General features: G+C 37.0%; 2 protein-coding genes across 3 annotated transcripts; both read left to right on the plus strand.

The window, feature by feature from the left end:
• Positions 1–3,850: 3,850 nt before the first annotated feature.
• Positions 3,851–6,457, plus strand: LOC122001970. The gene is made up of 4 exons (XM_042556962.1): positions 3,851–3,938; positions 5,578–5,678; positions 5,897–6,212; positions 6,312–6,457. Exons 1-4 carry the CDS (start codon positions 3,851–3,853, stop codon positions 6,455–6,457), a joined length of 651 nt encoding a protein of 216 aa, XP_042412896.1.
• Positions 6,458–7,663: 1,206 nt separating this feature from the next.
• Positions 7,664–15,317, plus strand: LOC122000748 (FACT complex subunit SSRP1-like). 2 transcript variants are annotated; one of them, XM_042555196.1, is made up of 16 exons: positions 7,665–7,999; positions 8,675–8,860; positions 9,639–9,744; positions 10,705–10,841; positions 11,033–11,116; positions 11,232–11,323; positions 11,454–11,562; positions 11,695–11,778; positions 11,867–11,959; positions 12,316–12,513; positions 13,212–13,363; positions 13,450–13,591; positions 13,677–13,772; positions 13,929–14,111; positions 14,346–14,424; positions 14,976–15,317. In XM_042555196.1, exons 1-16 carry the CDS (start codon positions 7,946–7,948, stop codon positions 15,095–15,097), a joined length of 1,917 nt encoding a protein of 638 aa, XP_042411130.1. In that variant the 5' UTR covers positions 7,665–7,945; the 3' UTR covers positions 15,098–15,317. The 2 variants fall into 2 exon arrangements, with proteins under 2 accessions (XP_042411131.1, XP_042411130.1); XM_042555197.1 differs by lacking the exons at positions 14,346–14,424; positions 14,976–15,317 and having other exon boundaries at positions 7,664–7,999; positions 13,666–13,772; positions 13,929–14,038.
• The last annotated feature ends 18 nt before the right edge of the window (positions 15,318–15,335 follow it).

The following is a 15,335-nucleotide window of genomic DNA, read 5'->3' on the forward strand; positions in this document are numbered from 1 at the left end:
GGATATGGTTTTAGGTATGAGCGTTTATTTTGGTTCTATTATAGTATCTGCTATTTCTTTTATGAGACTGTATACGTTTGGCACTTCCTATCTGTATGTTATGTTCATGCACTATCTCTTTCCTTACCCGCTGAGTTTCAACACTCACCATCCCGTAAAATGGTTTTCTTTCGCCAGGTAACAGGTAGATGAGTCGTAGATGCTTGGAGAGTCTCTAGGTCCCACGTCACGCTCGAGGATAGTTCTTTTTCTGGTTTTAGTTTCCAACGCTATTTATGTTTTGGTTTTGTGAACTTGGTATTGTATGCTTCGATATGGTTCATGGAGTCTAGTCTGGTGGTTGCAGACATTTTTTTTTAGTGCCGTTGTTGGTTTTACGTTCGTATTATTTTGTGTCTTCCGCTGTGCATGTTTCCAGTCATGTGGGTTGTTATTAATTGCGTGGTTATATTATTTCTATTGTGTATATATTCCAGCCGAGTGTGGCTGATGTATATTTGTATGTAGTAATGTTTCATATTGTCACCCGTACAGGGGAGGTGCTGTCGAAATTTCTTCGGACAGAGACCCCCCCTCCCCCCCGGGGCGTGACAACTCTTGAACTAAGATATTAATTAAAAAGAGTTGTCAGTAACTCATTTAATTAGTAGACATTTGACATCTTAAACACGGGGAGAATAACACACTCATGATAAGAAGAAACCCATAATGTAATTTGGGATTGGTGCGGTAGTGCAATAATAACTCTCTAGTGGAATGAGTTATTATTGATGAATTTGAGTTGTGTGTTCGGGGCGAACACGGGATACTCGAGCTCGTCGGGAGGCCAATACCAATTTCTCCTCTAGGTCCCTGTCGTAGCCTCATTAATGCCTCATATCCACTCATGAAAAGCTCATATTGGTGTCCAAGAGGAGGCCGACCCATGACTTGGTGACCAAGCCATGGGGTCGGCCACTTCCTCCTCAAAGAGGGCCGGCCTCTTGCTTGGTGCCCAAGCAAGAAGGGGGTCAGCCACATAATTCAAATTAAAAGGGGTGTTTTGAATTTTTAAAATTTTCTCTTTGTAGACATCTACAAGTTTTTAAAAGAGAGATTTTAAAATTATAAAACTTTCCTTATTTGAATTAGGCCACATGGTTTAAAAGAAAATTTTAAAAGTTTTAAAAATTTCCCTTTTTAATCATTCTCATGTTTTTTAAAAAGATAATTTTAAATTTGAAATTTTCCTTTTTTGTAACAATGTTAAAAAAGGAAATTTTAGAAGAGATGTTTTAAATTTTAAAACTTAGTTTTAATTTTTAGAACTTTCTTTCTTTAAACATCCACATTAAGAAATTAAAAGAGAGCTTATAAATTTTTATAATAGCATTCCTTCTTTGCTTATAAAAGTTTTACAAAATATTTATCTCCTTCTTTATAGGGGCCGGTCACCCTTGCTTGGTGTCCAAGCAAGGGGCCGACCATTAAGAGAATAAAAGAGGAGGAAAAGAAAAATAAAAGGAGGAAAGAAAATCAATAGGAAAATTTTAATTTTTTGTAAAAAAATCTTTCCTTATTTACCTTGGGCAAGTATTATAAAAGAAGGGGAGGAGAGACCTCATGATGTATCAATTCTTATTCTCTTGTTTGTGCTCTCTCTTGTGGTTGGCCCTTTCCCATTCCCTTTCCCCTTGCTCTCTTTTATTCCTTAGTGGTGGTTGTGGCCGAAATTTAGAGAAGGAGGAGGAGCTTTTGGGCGGTGTTCATCTTGGAGGTTCGTCGCCCACACGACGTCCAAGAGGAGACGAGGAATACGACAGAAGATCAAGAGGTCGTTGCATACAAAGAAAAGTATAACCAGTAATTATTTTCTGCATTATGCCAGTTTTTCTTTGTATGAATTCCAAACACAAGAGGCATATAATTCTAAAGTTTCGAATTTGTGATTCGAGTTTGTGTTTTTTTTTTCGAATTTATGATTCGATTGTTCTTTTTGGCTAAACTTAGAGTTATATAAGGAAATTAAATATTAAATTTCTTTAAAAGGCTTTGTCTAGGGGGTGGTGGATGATCTCATACCCAAGAAGGACTAGTGTCTCGCCATGCAGTCCTGGAAGCCAATTTTGGAAATTAATATTTAATTGAATTTATAACATATGTGGATTTGAATCAATAATGTTAAGTATCGTTTGCGATCCAAATCTAAACCATTAAAAACAGATAAGTTAAATTTGAAATCAATAATATTAAGTTCCGTTTGCGATTCCTAATTTAATTTCTAAAGAACACAATAGGTTGTTTAGGAAAGGTTCGACACTTGTACAAAATTTTTGTACAGTAGAACCGGTATGATCTTCCTAGGACCAACCAACAGGTAGTGATGCGAAGTTATGGTGGAGAATGCGCATGGTGGATGATGCCAATGCTGGTCGGGAAAAAAATTAACACTTTGGCTTAGTTGAAGAGGGAATTAAAGGCACAATTTCTTTCAAGCAATGTCTTATAGATGACACGAGATGGGCTGAAACGTCTCAAATAGAAGGGCTCCAACATGTCCGAGGAGGACAAATTATATAACTTTCTGTACAGATTGCAATCGTCGGTACAAATTAAACTTCGAAGGCAGAATGTGAGGAATTTTCTCAGTGCTATTGTTGCTGCTGATGCCTTGACCAATTTTCATTCCAACAAAGAGAGTTGGGATGTTTCATCACCTTCCAAATTCATGAAGAATCTAAAAGAGAAGGAGGCGGAATAGAAGAAAGATTCGGCTGATAATTGACGGAATGACAAGAAGGATAATTTTGCAACCCAAGGAAGCAAATTGAAAAGCCAAGGTTGTTTCCTATGCAATGAGCCTTACTTGACAAGGGATTCTCCCAAGCGAGAAAAGTTGAATGTTCTCTTATCAAAAGAGGATGATGAATGCCATGAACAAGAAGTTGTTTTTCTTATTAGTCCTTTACAGTTGTTGACTTCAATTGTTGGTATTGATGCTAACGGAAATGAATTTAACGTGTAGGTTTATGAAGAGTTTACTAGCAAAGTCATGGGAACTGTGCTGGAGAAGGAGGCTTGCATACGGAAGCGTTTGATGAAGGCGTTGAATTATTTTAGTGGGGTGCTTTATTAGCCCCCTAACTTGGTAGCATGACTAGATACGAGGATTGGACGTTGTTTCTTTGATCCAGCCTATTGGGTATGTGTGCGAGGCACGCGACATGCTAAGCAGTGAATATTTAGACAATGCATGAAGGTTGTCCAAGCCCAAGCCTTGTAGGAGATAGACTTGGCAAATGTTCGAGGTGTGACATGCACACAAGGCATGCTAAGCGAAGCGATGACGTGGGACTGTCCAAGCCCAAGTTTGTAGGAGATAGACTTGGCAAACAAAGAGGCATAACATGTGTGCAAGACATGCCAAACATTTAGTGCAGTGGGAACGTGGGGTTGCCTAAGCCCAAGTCATATAGATGATAGAGACTTGGCAATCCAGCGAGCTTGGCATGTGTACATGACATGTCAAGCAATGAAGTGACATCGTGCGGCTTTCCAAGCCCAAGTCTTACAGAAGAAAGACTTGGCAATGCTCTAGGTTTGGCTTGTGCACAAGGCGCGCCAAAGTAGCAGATAAGGTAGTGCGTGGGGTGCTGCCCAAACCCAAGTCATGCACATAACTGAGTTGACAATCATGCGAGTAGGGCATGTGTGCAGGGCATGCCAAGCAGTAACAAAGGTGTGGCAGCATGTAGGGCTATCTAACCCCAAGTCATGCAGAGGCAAGACTTGGATTATGACAAACATGTGCAATGATTGGATGTGCTGGGTCCAAGTACTTAGCCAAGCGGGTTTGCAGGAAAAGTGAACCATGGCATGTGGCGGACACATGCAATACAGATGGATTAGTAGGACAGTTTCACCCAAGTTCGTGGTGCAGAACTTGGGTCATGCACAAGGTGTGCATACAGATTTTAGTGCGATGCCAAAGAAGCGGAGCCATGTATCGTACACTGGGTGTGCAAACAGACTTTGACATGGTGCCAAAGATGTAGAACCGTGCTCAAGCACAAGGCATGCAGACTGACACTTGGTATGAGCCAATAGAGCAAGAACCATAGGATAAAACACAAGCAATGACTGACACTTGGCATGGGCTAAGTGAAGCAGGATGATGGGGCAAAGTACAAGGTGTGCAGGCTACCATTTGACTTGATGCCAATGTAGCCAAGATATGTGGACAAAACGATTTTGACAAGTTGAATTAATTTTGTACACGTGGTACAAGTGGTTGATGCAACCACCATGTAACCTCCATTATAACCACCGCATATGCATGATAAATATGTAAGATGGGTTATTAGCAAAGGAGGAGTGCAGAGAGTGCAAAAGTGTGTAAATTCGTGGGGAATTTATAGGCGCATCAGGTGAAGAATTGTGGGCAAATTGTGAGGGATTTGTATAGGCGAATCATGAGCGATTTGTAAGTGATTTTGTATTATTCCACTTGTATTCCTTTGTGATTGAGATAATAAAGGTCGAGAGTTTTTTTATACTTGTGTGTGTTGTTTGTTGTTTGTTGTGGCTTTATTGTGGCTTTTGTGGTGTCTTTACATTGAGATTCTTTGTATCTCGGTTGTGCATTTGTTGGTAGACTGAGTCAAGTATGGAACTTGATTACTGTGTAGGGTATTTTTGAAGGCAAAAATTTACCCCTGTAACACTAGGGGTGGAAGAAGTTTTTCCTTGAGGATATACATCCGTCGGGATTTAATCCTTATTTCATTGTAATAAATCTGACATCTCTAATCAATTGGGTACCTTACACATAAATTTGATAATAATTATAATAAAGATAATTATAATTATCTAGATAGGAAAAAATAAAAAAAAATGCATCATCGTAAACAAGATGAATCGAATCCCTACAAAAGTGAGGCTCGTGAAGAAAAAAAGAGTCCACTCAATTATAGACAAGGGTGTAGCGACTTGAGGCAGGAGGGCATGATCATCCCCTGAAATTTTACATGAAATATTTCATACATAAAAGAAAATAATTTAAAAAAGATTAAATTATAAATTTTAAATCTTTATAGACGTTTCCACAAAAATTTAATTAAAAAGGTCGAGCATTTTATTTTCTCTCTCCCATATTTTATTTTTACCCTCTCTTTTATTTTTTTTCTCCTTAGAGCAACCACAGTGGACTGGGTGAAAAACCTCCCTCCCATAGTGGAGGGAGGTTTTTTGATTAAAACGAAGAAGCGGCTTTGTCGCTGTAGAGCCGCTTCTTCGTCTTTTCATTTATTTAAAATTTTTTTTAATAATTAAAAAAAAACAAAAAACCTGGTAATTAAAATATGCTTCTCATTTCAATGAGAACAATCGTTGTATGCCGTTGAGCAACGGCTAATTTTTAGCCGTTGTTCAACGGTTATAATTAATTTTTTTTAATTTATTTTTTTTTATAAATACATGATCGGTTTCATATTTTTCATTCATCTCCTTGTTATCTTTACTTTCGATTTCTTTCCTCAATTCTCTATATTTTTCAACCACAAAAATATCTTGATTTATTTCAAATGACTCAAAATCCAGATCGATCTATGCTCCAGGAATTCTGGAGAAATGAATTGGCGGAAGATGCGGAGGATATAGATGAACGAAGAATGCTCCAACTATATGAGCAGCGACAAACGGTACGTCAAAGATCTCAAAGTTCTTCCGGTAGAACACAGAGGAGAAGGTATTTGAATCGGGATCGTGAAATTGGACATGCTCGTTTTTCAATGATTACTTTTCTGGTGATCCGGTATATCCTGATGACATATTTCGACGTCGATTTCGAATGAAAAAAGAGTTATTCCTTCGTATAGTTGATGTCGTGAAAAATCATTCCGAATATTTTCAATGGAAGGTCGATGCAGCGGGGAAAAAAGGTTTGTCACCACTTCAGAAATGCACAGCAACTATTCGTCAATTGACGTATGGAGCCCCTGCTGATCATTATGATGAGTATCTACGGATTGCTGAAACAACTGCCACCCATTGTTTATTCAACTTTTGTCGATGTGTAATTGAAGTGTTTGGGGCCCAATATTTAAGAAGACCTAATGCTGCTGATATCCAACACTTGCTTGAAATGCATGAGCAGAGACATGGTTTCCCTGACATGTTGGACAGTCTTGATTGTATGCATTGGCAATGGAAAATTTGCCCCGTCGCTTGGAAAGGTCAGTTTACTCGAGAAGATCATGGCGTCCCAACAATTGTGCTCGAAGTCGTTGCATCTTCGGACTTGTGGATATGACATGCCTTTTTTGGGATTGCAGGGTCACGCAATGATATCAATGTGCTTAATGAATCACCGTTATTCAACGACGCCTTACAAGGGAATGCACTCGAGGTTAATTTCACGATTAATAATACACAATATACAAAAGGATACTACCTGACCGATGGGATATATCCAGAATGAGCTACTTTCGTCAAGAGCTTTCCATGCCCCCAGGATCCCAAAAGAAAAATATTTGAGGAACGACAGGAGGCTGCGAGAAAGGATGTCGAGAGGACATTTGGGATACTCCAATCACGATGGGCAATGATAAAAGGTCTAGGACGATTTTGGTACAAAGATAATTTGAAGGACATCATGTATACATGTATTATTTTGCACAACATGATTATTGAGAATGAGGGAGATGCAGTAGTCAATTGGTCGGACGATGAAGGAGATTCTCAATCACAAATATTTCAAGGCTCCACTCAAGAATTCCAAGCATATATCCATAGAAATTACGAGCTACGTGATAATCAGCTACATCATCAACTTCAAGTCGACTTAGTTGAGTATATCTGGACACACTATAATTGTAATCAGTGAAAAAAAAATTTATTAATTGCGATATATGTATTGTGATATTTATGTAATTTTTTTAATTATGAAAGTTATCTTATGTTAGTAATTTATGAATTTAAATTTTATTAAAATTTAATTATATAAAATGTAAATATGAAGAAGAGATAGTGAAATATATATAATGAAAAGTGTGGACCCATGAAAAAATTGTTGAGAAATTTTTTGATAGTGAAAAGAGATATAGAATTTTTAACTTTTGATGTGACACAGATATGACAACGAATGAACTCATAATGAATTTTAATCACTATGGATGCTCTTATTTTATTCTTTTTCCCATTTTTCTTTTGCTCATTGTGCTCTCTCTCCTTTTGCCTCTCTTCCGCCTTTTTTTTTTTTTTTTTTTTTTGAATTCTCGCTTCTTTAATTTCCTTTTAAATAATGCTTGACTTTAAGTCGTAAATAAGTTCAGGTCGTTGTTTCAAAGGAAAAACCAAGTGTTAAAATAAAAAATTTTAAATTTTATTTTATTTTTAGTTCATTAAATTTAAAATTTAGTTTTTTAGACCGTAAAAACTGATTTATACTGATATTAAAAATTTTAAAAAATTATCCCTCTGGATTAAAATCCGCCGGTGATCATGGATCGACGGGCTAGCTTTGGCGGCAGCTGCATTGTCCCTTTCCTCTTCTTATCCCAATAATATGCCTCCAAAATGTAGTGATGGTGAAAAAAATATGGTTTTGTCAAGCAGGATCACGCGTCGTAGAATTGTGATCCTACGGTTGAAATTTGTCCAAGGCAAAACTAACATCGAGTTCAGCAAACCCTAGTCGCAGATCCACCGGTTGGCGACTCTACCGCCTTTCCAGATTCAGTCCGATCTTTGCCTCGCCGCCTCCGCTCTCTTCTTCCATCCCGTGTTGCCACCGCCACCTCCTTCCCTTCGATCCTGTTTGTTGACCCCATTCGATTATCATATTCTTCGTGTCGCTATATTGCACACGGGCTTGCGAGGTCGATCTACCGTTTTGTCGCCCTATCCTTCTCGTTTGCTCACTCGGAGAACGAGCACGCGTTGGCGTCTCTTTCCTATAGCGTGAACAATGACTGATGGACAACTCTATCCGAACATCCTCCTCGGAGGCCGTGGTGGAACTGTAATAAACAAATTTCCCTACTTCCCGATATATGTATATTCAATTTAATCTTTTTTGCTTGCGATTTTTGGTGTGGTTCTTGTCGGAGTTTCGAGTGTTTATCTAGCCGAGTTTCATTTGCTAAACAAGTAAAGAAATTTGGTCGACATTAATGTGAACGTTCACGTTGTGCTGTTAGAATCTAGTTTGTTTTTTGGGTGTGCGCGCGCGCGCGAGCGAATATGATCTAAGAGTGTTTGATAATGAGAGATTTGTTACTTGCGTTATTTGTTTGGTCAGATTGTCTTTTTACGCTTTTTTACATCTAGCAAAAATTTGGTATGCGAATTTATGAGTTATTGTTCCTTCTCTGCTCCTTGCTCTTATCCTGATAATTTGCTTGGGTATGGGTGGATTTTTCTCAAGTACTAGCATAACCTTGGCTTAGGACCTCCCTTTATTGATTTTTGCAGAGGCTAATATTCGCAAGGATTTTATATCTAGGTTAGATTAAATTCTCAAAGACCAATAGGATTCCTTAGAAAATATTATTTTGTTGCAGTGAAACCTAATCATGCTATTCTTTTCTTTCAATTTCGCTGTAAATTTTGTTTTCTATGAAGTTTTAGTTTGGTGCCGGGCATATTTTTGAACAGCTATTTTGATGCATTTCACATTGGCATGTCTTGACTGCAGAATCCAGGGCAATTGAAAGTACATCCAGGTGGTATTGCTTGGAGAAAGCAAGGTGGTGGAAAGATCATAGAGATTGAGAAAGCAGATATTGCTCGTGTCACTTGGATGAAAGTTCCTAGGGCATACCAACTTGGCGTTAGACTTAAAGATGGATTGTTTTACAAGTTCATTGGATTTCGGGAACAGGTTTAGTTGTCTCCTTAGATGAGAAGTTTGCCATCCATGAACATATGGCAGGCTTATTCCTTTTTAATTTAACTTATTTTTACTTGTCTGTTTCTTCAAATCTTCAAATGAGTCAATTTTTCTTTTCTTTTTTGTGCTTCAGTGAACTTGATCATCTGGTCTTGGTTTTCACACTGAAAATTAGTAGTCAGTTTCTGCTCTCGAAGGCATAAGAATGTGATCAAAACTAAGCTGGTCATAAAGTCTAATCCTTTTCCAAATTGTTTGATGAGATGACAATGAGTTAATGCAAGTTTCCTGATATTCAAATGAACTAGCAATGGTTACATCAGTTAAGTGCACCAAATATTGGGCCAAGCCTTGGTGTTTAGAGGTTCAAGTCCCTACTTCATGAGTTGTGGAAGCAATACTCTTTGAACTTTTGCGTGTTAGTGGTCAAAGTGCTTTCAATATGGAAGTTGTAACCATACGTCACTACATTGCTTAAGTGAGAATGGAAATTTAGATTACAGATTAGAGCACATATATATAACTATATGAGGAGTTGTAGCAACATGTGCACTGGTATTTTTGTCATTTATTTTATTTTCCTGAAAACATTCTTTATACTTAACTGGATCATATTTTCCTTAATAGGTGAGAAGAAAGTTGAAAAATGGAATTAGTTGTAAATTTTTTCTTGCTTTTGCAGTGAACCATTTTAGAACCCTTTATTAAGAAGTTCTAATGTATTAAATGTCCTCCTGATAATTAATTTCTGTCTTGTCATTCCCTTCAGGACGTCAGCAACTTGACGAATTATATACAGAAGAACATTGGTGTAGCAGCAGAGGAGAAGCAACTCTCCACCAGCGGCCATAATTGGGGAGAAATTGATATAAATGGTTTGTTCCCTTCTTTTTGTCCCTTAATTATTCCACTAGTCTGGGTCATTATGCTTCACTATAATATGAAACCCTTTTTTTGGCACACTTGTACTTCCAGCAACCGATCCTTCCCTCTTTCTCTCTCCCTCCTGTAATGGGAACCTTTTTTGTGGAGGGTACGATGGAGTTCTTTCCAAAGTTTAGAGACCCATTAGCTACTTCACTTATCATGCAGTTCACTGTCCTCCAACATATATAAGGGTTCCGTATGTAAAATTTTTTCATGCCATCTTTGTCTGACTCAATGTGTTACTTGGACAAGTACGAGTATGGTATGGATCCAAGTGTCCAACATGACTATTTCTAAATGCTTTTGCCACATGATCAATAGAAACATCAAGCATCCACTTGCAGTGTCACTTTCTGAATGTTAGTAGCTAATGTGGATATTAAGGCAATAAGCAGAGTCCAAGCATTAGAGGTCTATTTTTGTCTGACTCAATGTATGTTACTTGGATAAGTACGAGTATGGTGTGGATCCAAGTGTCCAACATGACTTTCTAAATGCTTTTGCCACATGATCAATAGAAACATCAAGCATCCACTTGGAGTGTCACTTTCTGAATGTTGGTAGCTGATGTGGATATTAAGGCAATAAGCAGAGTCCAAGCATTAGAGGTCTCAATTGTAATGCAGGTGACTGGTTGATCTCCACATCCTTTCTTCTTTTAGACATCACATTTTTAAGATTCTCACTTAATTTCCCTTTTCTTCTATACTTGTTTATTGTTAGTTGTTTTTGGATGTAGTGGCTGTTCAATAATGTTACCTTGTTAAGCAGATCAACTTTGCTTGTTTTACACTTGCTGTTGTCAACCTTTCTCAATTATTCTGATGGTCTTTTGCATGCAAAAAGTTCTCATATTTACTTAGTGGTTCATTAGTTCCTATGAAAAATCGGCTTTTGTTTCATCTCAGGAAACATGCTTACGTTTTTAGTTGGTTCAAAGCAAGCATTTGAGGTATCTCTAGCAGATGTTGCACAAACCCAGCTTCAAGGAAAAACTGATGTCTATATGGAGTTCCATGTGGATGATACTACTGGAGCAACAGAGGTGATAATCTATACTTGCAGAAAGTTTATGATTTTTAAAGAAAGTTTCATTCTTGAACTTGTTGATGATAATAGTATATTCTGCAGCTATTGTTGCAAGCTCAAGTTTGTCTAATTTGTTTTGACAATGCTGTATGAACTTTGTTTCTTGAAATCTAATGATTATGATTATTAGTTTCTTTTGATATTCAGAAAGATTCTCTGATGGATATAAGTTTTCATATTCCTACATCAAATACACAGTTTAGTGGTGATGAAAACCGCCCTCCGGCTCAGGTAAAATTTGTTTGTGTTTTTGTGATTTCCTGTCCTCTTATTGTTAGTGTTTTTGTGATTTCCTGTCTTCTTATTGTTATTGTTGTACTAATTGAAAGATTACATTTTGATTTAGGTTTTCCTAGACAAGATTGTGTCACTGACTGATGTTGGTTCATCTGAAGAAGCTGTTGTCACATTTGAGGGAATTGCAATCCTCACCCCCAGGTATAGAACTAGCTGGGAAATCACCTAGCATGGCTGTAGGTTTTCTGCTAGTGCTTTCATTTGGTCTGTAGATTCGTTATTGATCTTATCATACTCTTATATAAATTTTGGTGCAATGTGTGTGTTCCAGAGGGAGATACAGTGTGGAACTCCATTTCTCATTCTTGCGGCTTCAGGGACTGGCGAATGATTTTAAAATCCAATATAGCAGTGTAGTCAGACTTTTCCTGTTACCAAAGGTGGTGTTTCTTTTACCATCTTAATGTGTTTTTGATTCAATTTCATGGTGTCTCCTGTTAGACAAAAGAAAGAAAATCAAAGTTTCAATTTCTGAACATAATTTTAGTTGTCTTTTCTCTCTCTCTTTGCAGTCCAACCAACATACCTTTGTTATAATTACCCTTGATCCACCAATCAGGAAAGGGCAAACGTTGTACCCACATATAGTCATTCAGGTATTTGCATCATCTTATCATAATTGTGATTCGTCACCAACATCATTTTTAATCTAATTTACTGATGTGTTTGTTTCTTCTTAAAAAGTTTGAAGCAGATAATGTAGTGGATAGAGACCTGGCCTTATCTGAGGAACTTTTGACAACCAGATACAAGGACAAGTTAGAATCTTCGTACAAGGTGACTCCCTTTTTCTTAACACTCTTTTGATGGTATGTTTATTTTTTTCTTTTATTTTTACTAATAAGCCAGCAGTGTAGGCTCAATTTTTTTTGGTTAATTTTAGTAGGTAAACATGTGTGTAGTACTCATGTTGTTGTTTTTTCTTCCAGTGCATGATGCAACTGTAGAACTGGTGTATTCTAATTCTAGTTCCCCTCCTTTCTTTTTTAACTAAGTGGTACCTGTTTCCTTTTGTGAAGTTACATACTGTATAATGTATCATATTATAGGGTAATGTTCCAATGCACTTATTATTTCTTCTTTTGTTAACTTTCAGAACTTGCTAAACTCTTTATCTGACCCCATATCTTCAGGGATTAATTCATGAGGTTTTCACCAAGGTCTTGCGTGGTCTATCTGGAGCCAAGGTGACCAGGCCAGGCTCTTTCCGAAGTTGTCAGGATGGATATGCTGTTAAATCATCACTTAAAGCTGAAGATGGATTACTTTATCCACTTGAAAAAGGATTCTTCTTTCTCCCAAAACCTCCGACACTCATTCTTCATGATGAGGTAAATATTGCTTTTTTGTTTAACTGATGTCATCATCATAATCAAACTGTGTTTATCTCAACAACTTGAAGTTGATTACGTGGATTAAATCCTCTATTGTGTTTTATTCAAAGGTTCTTTCAGTAATAATAGATTAATCAACTTTTATTAAATTAATTAAAAAATTTCTTTGTTCTCCTCTATCCTTTCCACATTCCATTCTAATCGATTCTAGTGCTTCTAATTATAGAATCTATTTGGCACCATTGAATATGTCCATGTCATCTTAACCTTTATGTTCTCATTTTTATCATCTAATAGAGCTATGTCAAATTGCATCTGGAAAGTAGCTTCATTTATTTGTTTTAAATGATGTTTTAGTTACCCCACACATCTAGTTTATTATTCTCAATCTATTTTGTACTTCACCTGATGTAGTAGGCAAAAATTCTCCATCAACATTTTTTTCTTTTCATTTTGTACTTGCTGGCAGTAAATTGTTGCTTTTATTTTCCTTTTTTTTTTATGCTTTGCTCCACCAATCCAACCATGTTTATTCTCTTCAATGTTTGACTTTCCTTTTCTTCCTCATATTTATCTTTTTTTTAATGGAAAAAGAAAGAGAGGTTTTTGTTTGGGAGAATAGGTTGTAATCATTACTTTGGTGATCTTTTGTTCCTTGTGCCTGCGGCTTATATCTGAATTTTCATCTCATGCAGATTGATTTTGTTGAATTTGAGCGGCATGGTACAGGTGGTTCAAGTGTGGCATCCCACTATTTTGATCTCCTTGTTAAGCTTAAAAATGATCAAGAACATCTCTTCAGAAATATCCAAAGGAATGAATATAATCACCTCATTGAGTTTATTAAGTATGTCTTCAATCATTTCTTCCATTAAGATATATGGCTATGTTTTCTATCTCCTCAATTCCTAACTCTTACTTTTGTTCATCTAGGGCAAAGGGTATGAAAATATTGAATCTCACGGATGCTCAAACAACCAATGGAGTTGCAACTGCTCTTCAGGATGATGATGATGCTGTAGATCCACATCTTGAACGGATAAAGAATGCTGCGGGTGATGAAAGTGATGAAGAGGTGCTACAAGTTTCATTGCATATATCTTTTTGTTGGGTACATAATTCACCTTGTGATGGTTGCTTATGTTTTAGTTTGCTTGTAGGATGAAGATTTTGTGGCTGAAAAAGATGATAGTGGGTCTCCTACAGATGATTCTGGGAATGAGGAGTCTGATGCAAGTGAAAGTGGGGGAGAAAAAGTAGGTTTGAGGGGGTATTGTTGCTTTATTTTTCAATACTTATGTTAACAAAGTTTACATTTTTCACTTTACATCAAGTGGACGTTGAGGAACTTGTCATATAATCTACTGAGTTTTATTTGATTGCTAAACCAATACGTTATTCATTTAATCTAGAAATCATCCACCAAAGAGTCAAAAAAAGAAGCTGCTGGTGTGAAGGTACCATCTGCCAAGGGGAAAACCAGGGATGCTGATGAAGAAAGTTCAAAAAAGAGAAAACCAAAGAAAAAGAAGGATCCTAATGCCCCCAAAAGGGCAATGTCTGGTTTTATGTTTTTCTCAAATGCTGAAAGAGATGTAAGTTGCATTTACTAGGTGAATCTTTTAACTTCTAGTGAATTAGTTTGTTGGAGTTTTTTCTGTTGGTTTATTTTGTCGGTAACTTTAACCAAGTATGATGTAATTTTTCACATAATTCACTCATTTACTAGGTGTTAATTTTCCACTGTTCATGAAATGGTTTTTGCTCAAGCTGTTCTTATTTTTTTTTTCCTGTTTTGTTTTAGATGACTGACTGATACTCCTTTACAGAATCTAAAGAAGGGCAATCCAGGAATGTCTTTTACAGATGTTGGAAGGGCCCTTGGTGAGAGATGGAAAAAAATGATTGGTGAGGCTTTGCTTAGGAAACTCCCAACTCTTTTTGCCATTTTTATTTCTTACTCGATACTTGTGCAATGTTCATGGTGCTGCCTCTAGATACATCAATTGCTTGTCCAACAAATTACTATTTATAGAATTACTTAGTTTGATTTTGCTAAATTCCAAGTTGTTATTTTTTTTTATTCCAAAAATCCAACACGATACCTTTCTAGGGAAAAATGAAAAAAACCTTGATGCGGACATATTAAGGTTGGGTCAGGGTTGAATTTCTTATGTTTTGTGGTTTTAAGATTGGTGCAATTTTACACAATCCTGAATGACTTCTAAGTTCAAATTTTCAGTTTGAATTAGTTGGGCATATTAGGTCAACTAGGCTGGCCTTTTCTTTGGAGGGGTTTCAATGTGTACTTTAACGTAACTAAATCCTGACGCAAACAGTTTGAAGTTTCTGATTTTGTTGGGTTGTGCTGGCTTTATTGTGGGGACCTAATCTTCATTTCACTTTGCTTAGAAAGAGCAACTGATTTCTTACATTGGTTTGTGACTTTTGTTGAGCAGCTGAAGAGAAGGAACCTTATGAGTCAATGGCCAAGGCTGATACTAAACGGTACAGGGAAGCAATGGCTGACTACAAGAGTAGTGCTCCTATGGACGTCGACCCTGGCGATGATTCTGATTGATGAAATTCAGAGTGGGAAACCTTCTGAAATATGGGCTAACACTGGCTGACACTGAATGTCTTATGATCAGTAACAAGGTCAACCCAATGGCTCGGTAAATATTTTTCGTTCGTGTTAAAATACTAAAGTTGCGACGACAACCATCTTGTGTTCTGACAGCTCATACATTTTATCGCTTTTAATTAATTGCATACACCTGGTGGTGCCTTTGCCATGTTCATTTATTTGCCTTTTTTTT

Source organism: Zingiber officinale, chromosome 7A (genome assembly GCF_018446385.1).
Source record: "Zingiber officinale cultivar Zhangliang chromosome 7A, Zo_v1.1, whole genome shotgun sequence".
Classification (NCBI taxonomy): Eukaryota; Viridiplantae; Streptophyta; class Magnoliopsida; order Zingiberales; family Zingiberaceae; genus Zingiber; species Zingiber officinale.

Coding starts and splice junctions, on each gene's coding strand:
- LOC122001970 (XM_042556962.1), top strand. CDS start 3,851: ATGGCATGTGGCGGACACATGCAATACAGATGGATTAGTAGGACAGTT. Junction 3,939..5,577: donor GAACTTGGGTCATGCACAAG/GTGTGCATACAG, acceptor CTCAAAATCCAG/ATCGATCTATGCTCCAGGAA. Junction 6,213..6,311: donor TTGCCCCGTCGCTTGGAAAG/GTCAGTTTACTC, acceptor TTGGGATTGCAG/GGTCACGCAATGATATCAAT.
- LOC122000748 (XM_042555196.1), top strand. CDS start 7,946: ATGACTGATGGACAACTCTATCCGAACATCCTCCTCGGAGGCCGTGGT. Junction 12,514..13,211: donor CACTCATTCTTCATGATGAG/GTAAATATTGCT, acceptor CATCTCATGCAG/ATTGATTTTGTTGAATTTGA. Junction 13,364..13,449: donor CACCTCATTGAGTTTATTAA/GTATGTCTTCAA, acceptor TTGTTCATCTAG/GGCAAAGGGTATGAAAATAT.